Source organism: Lepidothrix coronata, unplaced genomic scaffold, assembly GCF_001604755.1.
Source record: "Lepidothrix coronata isolate B3197 unplaced genomic scaffold, Lepidothrix_coronata-1.0 Scaffold38, whole genome shotgun sequence".
Lineage (NCBI taxonomy): Eukaryota > Metazoa > Chordata > Aves > Passeriformes > Pipridae > Lepidothrix > Lepidothrix coronata.
In genome coordinates, this window is record NW_016690218.1 from 2,709,636 (window position 1) to 2,727,313 (window position 17,678).

The 17,678-nt window shown below is 40.3% G+C and overlaps 1 protein-coding gene across 1 annotated transcript in view; it reads left to right on the plus strand.

Moving 5' to 3' along the window:
- The window catches only part of SUSD4 (sushi domain containing 4), a 72,493-nt gene that overhangs the window by 24,251 nt on the left and 30,564 nt on the right, over nucleotides 1-17,678 (plus strand). The window contains exon 2 of the mRNA XM_017812773.1: nucleotides 17,306-17,518. Coding sequence (XP_017668262.1) covers nucleotides 17,306-17,518 — 213 coding nt within the window. The remainder of the gene's footprint in view (nucleotides 1-17,305; nucleotides 17,519-17,678) is intronic.

The following is a 17,678-nucleotide window of genomic DNA, read 5'->3' on the forward strand; positions in this document are numbered from 1 at the left end:
CTCTTGTAACTGGCTTAAGTCATATTCCCAGTGAATTCCACCTTCTGGCCAGCACACCATTAAGCAGGCATTTTCTAGTTCATAACTGTAGTAGAGACAATACAGCAGACTTTGTGTGACTTCAGGATGATCTGGTTTTTATAATTATCTTAATTGGTGTAGTAAAATATATTTCTTTTCTCTACAAATGTTTCCTTGGTGTATCCTGAAGGCAATCGCAGCTACAACAGTATTACTGCTGCTCTGAAAGTCACAGCTGAATATGTCAGTGGGAGTCAAAGTAAAAGGTGCAATAGAAATGTTATGAATTATTATTAAGATACATGAGAAAGCTCTGCAGGGAGGAACTGGAACATCTTGGGAAATGGTCTGCAGTCAGCCAGCTGGGAAAGCTGAAGACAGAATGCTAATAGAAATGTTGTTTTTAAAAATCACCATGACATCAACATTTATATCAAGTGCCTTGTGCTAGAGCTGGTTATATAACTGTGATTATATTAGGTGTGATGAGCAGCTGTGTAGTCAAGAGGGGTTGTGCTGTGTTGGGGAAGGTGGAGTTGGCAGTGATCCCTGTAGCTAAAGCTGCTTCGGTAGGAATACTTGTTTTTATAACTTTATACAGAAACATTTAACTGAAGTTTTCCATTCTTGTTTTATCTCTGGCTTCATAGCTTTGGATTTCAGGAAATGTTAGAACAAGATTTTAAAATACCTAATTGTGCCCAGTGTGTTACTTCATGGGTTGCCTGTACAGAGTTATTTCACATATGTTAAAGGAAGATAGGTTCAACTGATCAATGTTACTGGTGTGGGTTCCAGTAGAATATTTGCTTACGTTATGGGGGAAAAAAATCCAGAACTGAATCCCCTAGCATGCAAGAGAAGCATCTTGAGAGAGTATGTTGAGTACCGTACATCATCTAGCAGTCAGCCTGGTATTTGCTTGGCAATATTTTCCTTCATTAGTAGGAAGAGAAAGGGAAGCATCCCAGTTCCAGACTAAGTAAACTAAAACATAAGTTCTTGCAATTGTGAAGTAAAGCCCCTCTGGCAAAATTTCTTGGTTAGAAGGATGATAGTTAAGAATAACAACATATAAAGTCTTTATATGGCAAGTATCTTCTCAGAAATGACATAAGCAATTCAGAAGTAGTTCAGGGACTAGAACAAGTGATGAATATTTCACTAAATGTACTGTTGGAGATACTAGTTACAAACATACTGTATCCTTTTTTCATCCTCTAAGCAATATATGCTTTAAGGCAGATTTCTTTTGAAGAGCCATGGCAGGAATGGGATATAAAGTGCAGATGCTACTCTGTAGAAGTGTATTTTTAATATTTCATATTTTTAATGACATTTTGAAGGTCAGCTGTCTAGGGAACATGATAGGGTTATGCAAGATGTTGAGAGGTCTGAGAAAGCTCTGCTGTCATTTCTGGAGAACTCAGGTTTCATGCCTCTTCTTGGCAAGGCAGCCATGACACATATAAAACCTGTGTTCACACAGACATCACACATAGGAAAGAAGCTGTGTGTTTTCTTTTGCAAACTCCATTAAAAAGTTTATGTCTAGATAGTGAAAATTTCATACTACTACCCTCGTGTATTTATATATTAATATCTGGTTGCAAAGGGCATGCTCTTGAGTAGCCTGAATTGCTTCTAGCTACTCACTGGAGCTGAAGAGTTGCTGCATTTTTAGATTAAGCAACAGTTAATCAAAATTGTTCTCACCCCAGTCAGATTTTTGTCCTTCCTCTGCATGCTTTCCATATTGAAAGGAGGCAGTTATGCCATAAATTACATCTTTTCACAAAACCTTATACTGAAATAGAATTTGGTCTTAAGGCAAAGTCACTGCTTCTTGGAATTCAATTTCTCAACTATAATTATTTTCATTAATTTCTCTGTCACTGTCAATAGCTTTTTCTTCTCTAGAAAGATATTAGAGGCTCCCTCTGGTGGCTGCGTTAACTTCATTTGGCTTTTTTTTAAAAAAAAAAAAAGCTGGAAAAAAGCGTACCCGTAAGATTGAAAGCCCAAACCAAAAGAAACAATAATAATAATAATAACAACAATAAATGCAGCTGTTGTACAGGAGCAGGAATGTAGATTCATAGTGAAAAGGGAAAAGGGAATTTCTTGCAGGCATAGCTGAAGGATTTGCAGCACCATGTAAGCATTAATTTAATGCATTCATACACCATTGCTATTGAACAGTATGCTCAGAGAGGAACAGGACATGATTTTTACTGAGTAAAAATTCGGCCCATTATCTCACTTAGCATGGGAAACTACTTTGACTTTTGACTTTTTTTAAAAAATAGAATTGTAACGCACAGAGGTTTTTTGAAATAGTGATGCAGTCTGTTGCACTCAAAAATGCATCACTCAATTCCCATTAGTTACTTATTTTGTGTTTATTCTTCTCCCAGGCTTTCCAAGCATATAAAAAATAATTCAGCAGTTCAGTTCTGCTGTTTGTTAGGAATCCATCTGGCAAATTGTCTGGATGCAAGAAGTTAAAGCTAATGCATTTCATCTCACGGACGAAGTGCATGCACAGTCTGATGCCACAGCTCAGCTGCCACACGCTCCCTAGGTAAGCTTGGTGGTACAAACACCAGCTCAAACAAGGCTCTGTCAGCCTAAGAGGCAGGACTGACACCTCCCCCAGTTGCCAAAGCAACTGGTTTTAAGTAGTGCCATTCCCGTTTGTACACAGGGAGCTTGTGCTGCCCAGTTCATTCATTTTCTGTAGCTCATGAACATAAATATTCGTGAGACTTCAGGTTGAAAGCTGCGCTCCTCGCTCTTCATGTTCTGCCTCACCCCCTTTCACTCTCTGGTCCTGAAAGCTGCCCACAAACATAGCAGTCTGTTCCGGGTTACACAGAGACTCTGGTTTCTGCTTTTTTCTTTTTTCTTTTCTCCAGACATGCCTACTAATTTAGACTGTGGGGAGGGACTTAAGATAAGGGTGGTTCTTCTAGGAGAAGAATGTATCCACCAGTGTGCAAAGACTGGAAGGCTGCTAACTCAGAGATCATGCACACCTGCCCTACGAGGGTTGGGTATCGTTTCTTTGTCCTTGCACAAATGACTCATCTGTGATAACTCCACTCGGGGAAACATCAGGTCAGTTCACACACATGGCCTGAAGATATTCATCTCTGCTGATGGCCATAATGGATCCACCTGTGCTTAGAAGGTGTCAAAGACTCTTGAAATGTCCCCCGATCCAGTAATAACCATCTAGTGAAGAACTCCCCATCCCAAGGGAGGTATCAGAGGTGTTCCCACCTACCCTGAGCCCACTAAAAGACCACACTCAGACTTCACTCAGTAGGTTGAGGGTCTCCTTCCTTCACTCCATGGGACTTCTATCACCACCTCAGTGGATCAGGACTACAACCACCATCGCAGTTGCAGCGACCAGGTCTCACTGCTGGATGAGGGTCAGTGCTGGAGTAAGGCTGCAGTGCTGGCACAGGCAGTTGGAGCAGGGCTGGGACTGGAAGGACCCACAAGACACCCGCAGGATCCAGTGATGAGACCTGGTCGCTGCAACTCCTTGTGCTGATCGGGCACAAGATGATGCATTTCATGAGAGCAGTAGGTCTAAATGCCTGAAGGACAGGCCTGCTTTGCGAGTGGGAGAGATCTTTAGGTCAAGCCATGTAGGAATATCTCAGTATAGGAACTCATAACTACCTCTGGAGGTCACTCCCACCTGGTGCGTGAGGATTGATATGTCTTTGGTGAGCAGCATGTGGGTTACAAAGTGGCTTGAGTCAGAAATCAGGAGCAGAAATCCTGCTTTTCATGCCAGGAACAAGTATTTCTTAACAATAAGCCAGATCAGATCAGTGGCAGTCTCCCTGTTTTTAGGTACGGTGACATATTCACAAAAAATTAATCACAAGTGAAGAAAGGGTTTTTTTCCAGGAATAAAAAAAATTAAGTAGAATAGTAACATTTTCAGGCCAAGGTTATGGTGAACTATGTCAGAGACCACCAAGTGTGGCAAGATGCTTACTTGCCTGTGGATTTTAACAGCCTAAACTCAAAGACCTCATGGAGAACAGCCCTCAAAGTGGAAAGCAGCTGGCCCTGGCAAAGGATAATTTAAATAAGTGGGGTTTTGAGATGGGGTTTAAAAGACAGCTGGACATGAATGGGGAAAAATGGGGGAAGAGGGAGGTGTCATAAAAAGATAAATTCAAGCTTGAGAAAAAACTAAGCAACCAAAAGTACATCCTGGGGAGAATGTAGAAGAAAATTAGGGCACAGAAAGAATGGAGAACAGAACATGTAGTGAGGAAGAACAGGCTGAGGGGCTTCTACTTCACAAAGAAAGGAAAGGAGAGCAGTGAAGAGAACTGGGGCTGTGCTCTCACCAACCAGAGCACAGCCCCAGAGGGTCTCAGCAGAGCTAGAGGTGGTCGTGGGGTCCATCAATAGCCCCAGAAACAGCCAGAGAATGAGCCCAGTCAGGGCAGGAGGAGACAGGGCTAAAACGTCAGTCCAGGGTCCATCCAGAAGATGGGGCTGGAGACAGGCACACCTACAGCATAGCCCAGACAATGTCTGGGAGCCCAGGGCTGAGCTACCTGGAGCTCTGGGGCCATGGGCAAAGAGTGTGTGGGGGTTTCCAGGTGGGGCCAGTCAGTGCCATTAGGGCCTGTCAATGCCCTCGGGGTCCTGGCAGAGATAAAATGAGAGCAGAGACATTACTGGGAATAACACAGAGACATGGGATTCAAGGCAGTTCTAGAAAGGCAGTTTTGGCACCAGACACTAGATGTCAAATCATGTTGGGTGACTCCCATCAGTCAGAATGAGAAAGGAGATTATTTTAAGAGAGGTTTTTGAAAAGTGGCACCCAAGAAAGCCACAAAAGAAAGCTGGGTGAGGATAGAGGAGGTAAGGAAACAAGGGGTCATTGTTATTCTCAGGAGGACAGTAAGATCGGTAATGGTGAAGAGCAAAGGGGTGACAAAGTGTGGTGGTCAGGGAACTGATGCAGGGATTATTCTTTTTCCACCAGCATTATCAACATTATCAACAACCAAGCTTGGAGTTTTATTCTGGAACTGGTTTTGAGTTATTTGGGGCCAAAAGTACCCTTGCATTTCGTGTGTAACAAACAAAGACAATTAGTCTTGCCTAATCCAGCAAGGCCTGAGTTGGGTGGTAAGGCACTGGCACAAGTTGCCCAAGAAGTTGTGGATGCCCCATCCATAGAAGTGTTCGAGGCCAGGTTGGATGGGGCTTTGAGCAACCTGGGCTAGTGGAAGGTGTCCCTGCTGATGGCAGGGGGATTGGAACCAGGTTGTCTTTAAAATTCCTTCCAACCCAAAGCATTTTATGATTCTGTAATTTCTGACATTCCTAAAGCAGTTCATCTCTGGCCTCAAACAAGGTTCAAGACGGTCAGATTATGAAAAAAAAAATCTTTCTAAGGTGGTCAGAAACAGAAAGTGGGAGTATATTTAGACGTGTTCAGCTCAGTTTTAGTCATTATGTAGTATGATACATTGGACTAGGTACTGGCTGCCTGGGGTTTGGCTTTCTACTCACCACTATTCCACTAGCCTGTGCTATTTATGACCTCTGTTTGTTTCAGTGCCCCTCATGTAAACTGGTAATATGTACGCCTGTCTTCATTATAAGGTAATCTGTAGTCTGGTTATAGGAGTTAAAAAATCATTTCTAATCCTAAGATTAGGACTGGCATGCTGTAGTCACAAAAGCTACTGGAAGGCCGTGTGTAATTGATAAGCTGCTTAACTAACTCAGTTGTTTGAGATACATTTATAGAAAGAGGCTGTAAATGTAAAGTGTAGGTATAATAATTAGGAAGAACAAAATTGTCTGAATAATCCAACTGCTCTTGCAAGTCAGGAAGCTCGATGTGTTGTTTGTATCAGGGAGACTACAATTCACTGAATGCTGGAAGGCGGGCTCAAAAATCTGCATAAAAAGAAATGGCCAAATATTTTGTAAAAAGAAAGTAAGATTTGAACAGAGAGACCCATAATTAAATCAGGCAACCTATTATGTGCCTGGCTGGAATTTGGTGTAAGGAAGGAGCCAGACTCCTGCATTTATTTAAGTCTGCTTACTATATAATTCAGGATAGTGAGGTAAACTAAGGATGAAGCATTAGCTTCAGCATAGGATGTCTTATTCTGATCACTGGAGCCTAAAGTTATTAAAAGAACAAACACAATTACGACATCCTGGGGGACTGGCACACACATAAATCTGGATATGCTGCCTGTTTCTTGCAAAGCATATGTATGGATCTGTGTGCCGACTGCTTTTTATTTTAACTAGGTTTGCTGCAGCTGTTGCTCTGAAAAGAACCATCTAACACTCTGGGGAAAAAAAGCTGCAGAAATCCTCAAATGAATATCTATTAAGGAAAATAAGTTTTAAATAAATTGCTTGTTTATGTGGTTAAAGCTCTTGTCCCTTGAATAAGAACAAAGAACTATCACTTTGCTAGCTCTAGACCTTTCCTAGTTCACAGTTAATCAACTTACAGTACCATAAAAATTTAATAACAGCTTATTCTTCCGTAGTTCTTCAAAATGATGAGAACCTATTTTCGTGATAGGTAGGGATGTGAATGCTTTCTGAAGAACAAAAGCCCATAATCTTTAAATTTAACTAATATATGTGATTTTCGGATTGACTTTTATGAAAATATTTTGAGCTCATGATGGTAGCTCAGCAATACCTATTATCTGTGCACATGCATGCCATATCTCTCAATCTTTCAACTGACTAATAGTGATGTGTATATGTTATATAAAGTGTATCAGACTTAATCTGACAGTCTCAACTTCAGTGTTGTCAGTGCTGAGTACGTTATGGAGTGCATAGTTTTTAGAGGTGTCATCAGAAAAAAAAACACCCAGGTTCTTCTGATCCGAAAGGATAGGCCATTAACCCTTGGGAAGGCTCTCACAGTGTGTTGCCAGCCTCCAAAGTTGTTCTGCCAGGCATCTTCCTGGCATTGGTGCCCTACTCTTGTTGCAGGCACTGCCTATCCTCTTAGCTCTGTTGCGCGTGACTGAGGGTTTTCCCCTCCCTTCTCATTTGTCCCTCTCCAGTTCCACGTTTTAGCCTCCTGGGAACCATATTGGGCTTCTTTTTGTGTTCTCATCTCCTCCTCTCTTACATCCTGGTGGTATCACCATCCAAACAGCTATCAATCAGCTTCTAGGCTAACATATTTTTGTATATTGCTACATCCCATCTCTGTACCTTTGCCAAGTCACTCCTGCTGTTTCTGCTCCAGTTTCTTTGGTTTCTCTTCTGTCCTCAGCTTCCTCCTCTTCTGTATAAGGTCACTGCCATATAACTGAAAGAGATTGACTTTCAGTAGTTCCCTAAAACACTATCTGTAATACCCACAGATTAAAGGGGAAAGAAAAAGAGAAAACCCCAGGATGTTGGCAGTCAGGGACTTGGTTCTCTTACTTCAATAATTCACGAGATTTTAGAGTTGTTTTAAGGTAGTGAGGTTAAAAACCTTGGAGGTATGACATAAAATAAAGCATTGCTCTATTAAAAGAAAGATTGTGTCAGGCTAATCTGCTAATCTCCTGAGACACAGATGGTTTCCCAGGGATGGGAAATGCAGCAGATATCATCTGTCTTGGCTTTTGCAAACTGCCACCAGGGAAAGTGTTTGTGAAGATTTGGATTCATAGAAGAATTGAAGAATTGATAGGAAATCAACTAGAGGGGAAACAGCTTGTGTTGAGAGGGGAAATACGGGGCCAGAGGGGACTTCACACACCAATAATTTTTTGATGATGCCGCAAAAATTGAGAGTATGCCAGTGGGATTTGTCATTGACATTTTTCTGGAATTTTTTTTTAGGGGATTAAACATGATGGCTGTGTAGTGGCACAGTGTTTTAATTATAAATGTTTCCATCTTGGTCACTGCCTCTTCTGGGACTTTGCTCTGAGTTGCTTGCTCTGATGCTGTGAGCAGCCTGCCATCGCCTTGTGGCCACTGGGCGGTGCTTGGGTAGGACCGTACGATGAAAACGGGCACACGAAGATTAAGTTGAACACAATTGTGAATCAAAAAGAAAGGGAAAAAATATGCTTCTGCACCATCTTAAACTACCACTGATTTTTCCAGTCTTTTTAGCATAGACAAAATAACTCACAGGAAAGAGCACTCTAAATGAGTAACTTAAGTTAGAAGTGTTTTGGTATGATGACAATACTTCATTATTAGTGCCCAACTGGATTTCTGTTGCCTTTCTATACAATTTAGCAAGACAACTATGTTTCATTTTTCTTCTGATAATGCATTCTCACGAAGGGAATCACCAGACTAAAAGCTGTGCTTAATGCTAACAGTAATAGCAAAACATAAAAACATACAGTCACTTTTCAATACAGAAGGAAGTCAGAAGTTCTCCTTGGGTCCAGATTAGGACCAAAATCAATAAGGGTGTTGCTTTTTTTCCAGTGGATATTATCTGCTTGCTCTCTAAAAGCTTTACTTGAGTAGAAATGCTTTGCAGTGTGATGTGAAGCAATTGTGAAAGGTGCAATGCCAATCCTCACGTGGAAAATACCTGGTGAACCAGCAAAGCCACCTTGTCTTCCTTTACATCTTCTAGACCTGTAGGTAGATAAGGTCACAACTTTTCAAGGCTAAGCAAAACAAGTACCAACAAGCAAAACATAAACAGAGGAAAAGGTGAATAAAAAATGGATGGCTGCAATGAGATCTCAAGAGGAAAGGTCATAGTTTCATGGGTGGGTGCATATAGAGAAAAGTCAGTGTAGGGTATAAGAGCTGTCAGAGTACCCAGAAGCACCATAGGATTTGTGATAAAGAATCAGTGCAAAAGCTGGAAACAGTGTCTGCTCTCATGCTTTAGGTATGTACCAGCTTTTTAAATCCCACTTCTCTCAGTCTTCTCTAGTGTGCAATTCATATAAAAGTTTAATATTACAATATTCACACATTAATCCTGATTGTCCCTATATACAGTTCTGCCTGGTCTTGGGAAAGTATAAAATCAATTTATATAGCACAGCTGAAAAGCAAAAAATTGTTGGATTACCATACTGTGGTATACAATAAAAATACAGTGTTATCTAGGGAAGTCTGTAGTTGATTAGAACATAAATACCAAACCCCCAGCTCATACCCCTGAGTATTTGATTCCTGCATCTTATAGAAACAAGGATCTCTGCTGAACAATGTGACATTTCATCACTTTGGATTTGCTATGATGAATAATATTATATGCTATTGGCTAGAAGAAATATTACTATAGTAACTAGCTCATGATTCTTTTTGGGTTTTGTTTTTTGCTTTTTGCTATATTTCCTAAGGGTTGCCTGTCTAGACTAAAATTGTTCAAACTAACTCACGGTAATTAATTTTTTCCAGAGTGCTAAAAATACGGGACAGATAAACAAAAATACTTAGATACTGCTTTTTAAAAACACAGCAGGCCCATAACATTCTTGAAATTATGGGAATATTGGTTTATTTTATTTGGCACTTTTTTATTAGTAGCTTTCTATGTTGTTATTAATCCGGTTTAGTGACCTAAGGCTGTATTCCCACATCGAAAATATTGCAACTCGAATGAAATCCTTAGACATATAATATATAAAATGTTACATCTGAAGATGAAAACATAAATGGGGTTGATTGGTTTAAATCCAAGTACTGAGTTCACTTACTCATTTAAATCAGTAAAAAGAGAATCTTGGCATAAGAGATATATTAATATTTTATATTTTGTATTTGTACATATTTAATTCCTTATGATGATTCTTATAGGTCACCAGTCAACAATCACATGTTGTCAAATATCATCTTTATTACAGTGCCTTATCAGGAAAATGAATGGGAGGATGTGTTAGGTATGTGCCCATTTATTGAAGCATATATAGAGCTTAGCATGCCTTTACTGCATCCTTGTTTTTGTTGTGGTAAAAGATGTAGTTTGATTATTTTTTAAAATTGACTTGTTTCAAAAATTAGTCATCTATGTCAAAGCATGTTTGTCAGAAATTAGAATTCATAGATATTCGGGGTTTGGATGAGAAGTGTGGAACTACCATTTCCAAGAAGAAACATTTTAAAGTAGTTTAAATTACTTTACTTATAATAAATATGCATAAAGATAAGCTTATCTAAGCCCGTTTTATATTTTAAATTCACTTAGAAATATGAAATATTATTGGAGATTGAAGAATTCAATGCTTCTTTTTCACAAAGTAGAAAAAAACCCTCTAGTTTTGTACATTTTAAATTTCTTAGAGCTTTCAGCTTGAATAAAAGTAGTCATTAAACTGAACTAGCTGAATAAATTGAGATAAAGAAAATATTCACCTTATATTTGCAGAAAGCTGGCCAAACTCTGTCTTCGGGTTTTTAATTATTTCTGCCTTACACTGGATTTGAACTGACCTCAGTTTAGGCCTCAGAGGTCAAGTTTTATCATTTTCAGTGGCTTTGTTAGAAAACTAAATATCCCATTTAAAATTTTAGGAACTGGGAGGAGGTTGGGGGAGTTATTGTATGTTAAATTGGTTTTTATTTACTCTTAATCATATCCCAGGATATCCATGGTAACTTTCCGTAGGAAGAACACAGAAGAAGGGAGCTCTGTCAGCAGAACCACCGGCAAATTTACTTTCTGCCTTTTGTTTTTCATTTGAGTGATGGGAGGTTCAGAGGATCACAGAGCAGCATATGACATTTCATAAGGGTTCATAAATTATGCAGTCAGACTTGTTGGAATACAAAAGGCTGGAAGTAACAAGTGCTTCTTGCATTATAAATGAAATGGCTTATTTACTATGATGACATAGCTATATTAATTGTGAGAAGTTATGATTAAAGGGATAGGCCTGCACTGTTTAAGATGTTAATTAGAAGAAACTCATTTTCGAGAAGAAACAAATGCATCTTTTTAGTTTGCTTTGGGTTTACTGAAGTGCTTTGATGGTTGTATTCTGAACCATCTTCCTTTTCCAGCCAATTTTAAGTGGTTTTTCATCATGCATTAGCCTAATGACAAGACAATAAAAGAATTCTGTGTCAAGGTTCACGTTCAAAATCAAAAATGGTGATCGCCTCCGTTGGTAGCAAATTCAGCTTCTTTCCCGCTGTATGACGCTGGTCAGGCACCAGCTGGGCTATGCTGTCATCCGTGAGTGTTGAACAGTAATTGGAGTAACTAATTGGAGGCACGACCCCTGAAATAAAGATGCTGTTATTACATTTGCAATTATCTATGCAGGGCCCTCGAACCTGCCCTGCTGACACTGCAGCTTGTCCCCAGTTCTCCCTGGTGATATTCCCATGCAGAAGCAGTTCTGGCATGGTTCCTAGACCTGTTTTGTCCTCCATGGGTGTTTTGTCCTGCTTATGGCTTCTTACACTCCTTCCCTGTGCCCACTCTGGAGGGAGCAGCAATCCTTAGGCTTTCTAGGGAGATGTCAGTTTGTTTTAGCACAAAAATGCCCAGGGACTTGTCACACCTGAGTAGAAATTTTAAGGTTGAGCTGACCGTCACTTTTAGGAGCAGCTCTGAGTGACCACCCCTTTCCAAGTGCTCACTGAGAAGAGGAGAAAGGGAGGTGGTGAGAGTGGTGGTGGGCAAGATTTGGGAGTATAGAGGTCTTAATAGAAGCGTACAATGGCACTGATTTTCTTTTTTTCTGCTATGACACTCGGGTTATATGGAGGATAATGAAGCTTAATGGTGTTCTTGATTTATCAGCAACTCTAGATCAATGTCCTAAGCACAGTACCCACCCCCAAAGGTCTCTTTTGCTTTTTTGCTCTTTTGTTCTGTTTCTTCTACAAAATAATTTGAACTTCTCTCTTTCTTCCAGTGGCTTGTTAGGCTCTCCTGGATAAGGCTCAGCCAAGTGAGGAGGGAGTGCTATCTTCAAGGATAGCAAAGGGGGTTGTGATTCACATCTTAAACAGGACAGGGTTTTACAAAGCTGCTGAAGTCTCAGGGAAGCTTAAGAATTAGTGACCCTTAAGGGATTAAAGAGAGTTTACATTTTAGCAGGCATTTCACTAATGAAATCATAGGTTTATAAATTCATTTCACTTCCAAGGCTAGATGCTAATCGAAGCACATCCTCCCTTTTCTTGTTACTGGGGTACATGGATAGTTCAATTAACGTCATCAACAGTGAGGAAGCATAAACAGCCAGAGGCACAAACCACTGTGCCTGCATGGCTTTCACAGAAACGGGGCAGAAACTCATAAGGGATGAAAACGACTTTTTCTTTGTACAAGACAAGCAAACCCTTGGCATGTTTGCACTTGTGGCCCTTCTGTTTTAGTCCCAGAATGGCTTTTTACTGAGAGCTGGCCCAAGATAACCTGCTCCTGCAGTGTTTACAGACTCCTTATAAAATGTGCATGCAGGCAGTCTGGTCCTGCCACAGGCTGCAAAGCCTTTCCCTTCCCCTACCCCCGACCGAGATAGCAAGGACTTGCTGATTTAGTGAACCCAAGTGCAGGTGCTGCTGTACAAGAAGCTCGTTCTCCTTCCTACTGAAGACAAATACTGAAAATGCTCTATATCTTTAATATTATTACACATTATGTGTCACTTCTCATTCACTGTGTGTATGTAACAAACTGTAATGAGAGTGATGCCTCTGTTCAAGAATGAGTGCAGCCAGTTCTGAGCTCACATCCATTATCAGTATGTCAGTGAAATGTTATATAGCAGCCTTAGAGGCAAAGAAGTCCATCAAATCTAGATTAGAAATGACCTCACCATCACCATGAATTTACAAGGAGCTGTAAGACATGAAGGTGAGGGAAGAGGGAAACAAGGAAAACCAAAAGTGAAACTGAGAAAAAGAAGCACAGAAAAACAGATTTATGGAATGAACTGAGGGATTCTTCCTCCTGCCTGTTTAGGCATGTCTGAAGTTCAGTTGTGGCTATCATGATTTCTTGCCATCAGAAATGTAATTTTCCCCTGACTTCCAACTTTTCAAGCTTTTCATTGGGGATGAGATGAATCGTTATATGTTTAAGAATGTACAATGCTGAATTCTAGAAATAGTCTGATCGAATTATTTACAAAGGTTCATTTTACACCCCAAGGAGGGCATTGCTTACTTTTCAATCTTCTGATTAATTTGACATCATTTATCTAACTGACAATACCAAGAAATTTAGGTAAATTTATAATCTGCTTGTGTTTCATCTAGGTTAAGAACATTGTTATTTTCTGATGACCTCTGGTTGGTCCAACAGTAAAAATATGGTAAATACTACAACCCAAATATATTCTGCATGCTTTACTGGTGATGATAACCTGATGTACTCGATAACCTTACCAGAAGGCATTATTCTTCATTATATTTTACACAATGTCCATTAAAGGTCCCAAAACTTGGACTAAATATTAAATGATTTTGATTACTGAAATAGTTCCAGCAGTAATTGTGTAGTCTTTACTTTAGGGATTTAAAGCCCTACAACAGCATACCATAAAGTTGTTGATACTGATGTAGTGTTGATTATGATGGCTGCTGACCATAGTAAATTTTTACTATATAGGTAACATGAAAATTTACTGCTTTATTTGACAAGTGTGTTGTATAGTTTTTACTAGTAGGTGGTGATGATTCCCTGTTCCCTCTCTGCAACCATGAGAAAAAGTCCAGTAGTCTTCTTTTCCCCAAAGATTCATAGAGGGGTTTCTAAAGAAACAGAATCCATTGTAGTTCCAAGTTATTTTTTATCTTATTTGATATACTTTTTCCTGAAGGGCAACACTTTTCTATTATAGCCAAAAGATTGGTTTTTGCTTTTATGTAACTTTTATGGTTTCTTCCAAAGACTTATCTTGTGGCTCTGGCTGAAAAGTTTTTTGGCTGTTTTCATCAGGTTCTAAAGGGATCAAAGCATAAAATGTCTATAGAATCTCATCTATAATGTAGGATTACTCTTGTCATTAGAAAAATACTGTATCACAACTTTGAGTAGCTGCTCTTAAATGCATAGCTCTGAAAAAGGAGAGAAACCAAAGATCATGAGAAAAAAAATATAATCTACCAAGCCGTATCTCATTGAAGACATATATTTACTAATTTTTGATAGGGTGAAGTTGAACTATATGAGATTATATGGAAAGGATTATTATTATATGTAAAGGGTTCAAGTCTGCTATCACTAAAAAGAACTGAAATTCTCAGAGATGTTTGAACAATATTGTTCTTGAGTATTGTACCAGAAATTTCGTACTTAAATTGGACAAGACTGTTGAACTTAGCTGTCAGCTAAGTAGCCGTTGCAACATTCAGCACACCTCTTGTGCAAGAGGAGCAATCCTGGTGAAAATCAGAGCAGTTCCTGGCTTCTCTAGATGGTAGTAGTTGCTCCTTCAGAACCCCTGGAGTGCTCTCGGTGCACGGGGAGATCCTCAGCACGGTGGCCAGTCTCACTGCACCTCCCATACACGTCCTTGCCTCCTTCTCAGCCAAAACACAGGATGAGGTGGCACAGCACTGGCTTCACTACTTTATGCCTGGATCATATGCACCTTCACAAAGAAACTTCCTATACAAGTGCCTCCCATTGATTTCGGTAGGACTAAGATTTGGGCCAAGTCTACTGTTGGTATCTGTGGAGAAAAGATGGGGTTAGAGTTTTGTTTGCTTTGCTTTCATGATTTTACCATGAGAAGTTAGTGTACTACATGTGTAATCTGCCTAACTGGCTATTCTCTGAGGCTTTTTCTTTCTTCCTTGCTTCGGGAACAAGCCAAGGAAGCAGTGATCCTGTGCCGATTCCTTGTGTCATCTCTTATTCAGTAGCTGAATAACAACTGGCTACTGACTTCGTAGAAACTAGAGGGTACATAATTCAATTTCCCCCATTCGTGTTCCAGTTTCTACTTGGGAATTCCCCTTGGGGTTAGATTTGTCTGCTCACAAACTGCACTCAAGAACCTAAGAGACCAACTTAATGCAAAAGGATCCCTAGGAGGAATGAAGATCTTTGCTTGTGAAAGGTCATCAGAAAAGTGGCAATAGGGTCGTAAAATTAGTCTGCACCAGGGAAGAAAACATTCTTGCTTTCTATGTTGGGTTTTGTGCTGACAGTTACAAAATCTCTAACTTTGCATGTTTGACTTAATGAAAACTGAGAAACAAGCTTGGCTCATTTTTTTTACCAGGCAAATTGTGTGTGACCTCAGCTCATTTCTTTTTTCTGTTGTTGTGGAGGCAAAGTAGTAGGCAGTTGTGTACTTTTCCCTGATGCAGCTAGTAAGAAAGAACACGTATTTCAAGGTGCGTTATAATATTCCGTGCCTGACTGCAAATTCTGAGATTACTGAAGTAACAAAATTGATCTAAATGTCATGTTATCCCTTGGTTTAATGGAAAATAATTAAGATCATCGCTGACATTATTAAAGGATGTAGGTTTGCTGTCTGAAGCATAAGAAGCTTCTTTTTAATCTCCAGTAAAAATGGACAGCCCTTCTCTGTTAATATTTCCTGCAGTGTGTAATCCCATGAATGTAATGACTGTACTTCTCCTTGCTCATCATGTTAGCAAATGGTAGAGAGTCTCAGGCAATTTGCACTTGAGGACTTGAGCTGTGAAGTTCAGAGATGTGTTTGACTTGGTTACTGCACTGGCCCTTCAGTTCTCATGATAAACTTTACTGGATGGAGGAGTAAAGCCGCATAAGAGCAGATGCTCTGCTGCTCTTATCTCCCTCCTTCAGCAGAGAAGGAATGCTAGTAAAATCTCTTTAGGTGAAGAGCCATGGGCACTGGAGCACTGCAGAGGGGCAGAGGCTGGCTGTAGGTGATGGCTCTCTCCAGCATACATGGCACGTAGGCATTCCTGGCCTTCAGGTCACCTCCTGGAAATTGTAGTGTGGTTGGGGAGTTCAGCATAGGACCTGAGCACACATAAAATCAGCGATGTATGGAGTCAGAAAGATGCAATCTGCTCTGGTGACCCGACAGTGTTCCCTGCCTCTGCGACCAGGAGCAGGTAATTGGACGTACAACGCAGTGGATTGGTGTGGGCCTCTTGTATTCTCCACTAGCAGCTGTCAGCCAGGGCACTGAATGGAGACATTCACTGTTCAAATGCAAGAGCCCTTTATCACCTTCAGTGCTCTCCATTTGGCTGCTACGGTGTCACAAGGAGCCCTTCGGTGGAGGGAATGATTTAGCCTCGGGAAACAGAGATTTATTTTGAAAAGTCCTTTACTGTAATATCTTCCTTCTCTCTGACTGTACCATGGAGGCACTCATCCTTATCATGCAGGAAGTAGCTGAGGCTCTCTGATACTATTCTTTTAAAATCAAAACATTAAAGCTACAGTGCAATGATTTTCACATTTTCCAGGCATCCCTCCTACTGGCATTAATTGCCCCCCTGCTGTTCCTGTTCCAAAGCTATTTGCTTTTTCAGTATGCAGTGCTTGTTCGGTGCTGCACTAAACCTTTGTTGCTTTGCAGTAAAAAAAGCTTCCATTTATGCAAATGGCATTGAAATGAGTTTGATAAAGTGATAAACAGTCACATTTAATGATTGCAACTGTTGGGGTTTAGTTTGTTATTTTACAGTTAATTTTAGGAAAGTAAAGGGCTTTACAAAATCCCTTCTGGTGTCAATGCAGTGATACAGCAGTTCCATAACTGTGTTTTGAAAGTGTAGTAGGGCCACCAAGCTGATGTGATGGGGGGGTCAGATACACCCTGTGGTAGATCTCCCTTCAATCTTGAAATCTCCTTGTACTTATCAGTTCATTTCGTATTTGAGTTACTGTATCTTTGAATGGCAGTTAGGTTTCATGCCCCTTTCTTTATTTCCTCTTCCTCTCTGCTTCTGACACATTATTATTCTTTCCACTGACTGTACCAGACCTCCAAAATCCCATAGTCCCCAAAAGTAATTACAGATACATTACTGAGCAATCCCACTGGGAGGTTGGGTCAAGTGCTTTATTTTTATCCAGGTCAGCTACCGAGGCGTGTGGTTGACTTTGCTTCCTCAGTAGCTGCATGAAAAGACAGGAGTATTTCTGTCACCTGAGCATTTCATCTGTAGCTGGAGGTTAGTCCTCTCCTGGATCTGGAGTACCTGGTACCCAAGCAGGGTTGCTAGTGGTCAGTAATGGAAGATACAAGGTCCCCATGATAGATGGATAAAACTAGGAAAAGCGCAGCTATGGCTGCACGAGGAGTAAATGAACCCAGTTTGATTGTGTGTTTATCTGACATAGGGTTTGATGACCTACAAGCTTGTGCTGATCCTGGAGCTCCTGAACATGGATACAAGACACCCAGTGCAGGTGTTTTCTTTGAAAGTGTGGTGGTCCGGTTTCATTGCCAAGAAGGATACAGGCTTAACGGTACTTCCAAAAAACTTTGTGTGAGACACTTTAATGGCTCCCTGAGCTGGAAACCAAGTGATAAACCTGTGTGCCTACAAGAAGGTAAGTCAGTTTTCTTCAAACAGATCTCACTTGTCCATGTACCATGCCTCTGTATCTCGGGACAAAATAGAAAAGGCTGGAGTCCATTTCACTGTGTCTTGTTGGATACATACTTTAGTTTCCCATCCATAATCCTCATTTGTCAGTTAAATTTGTGAGA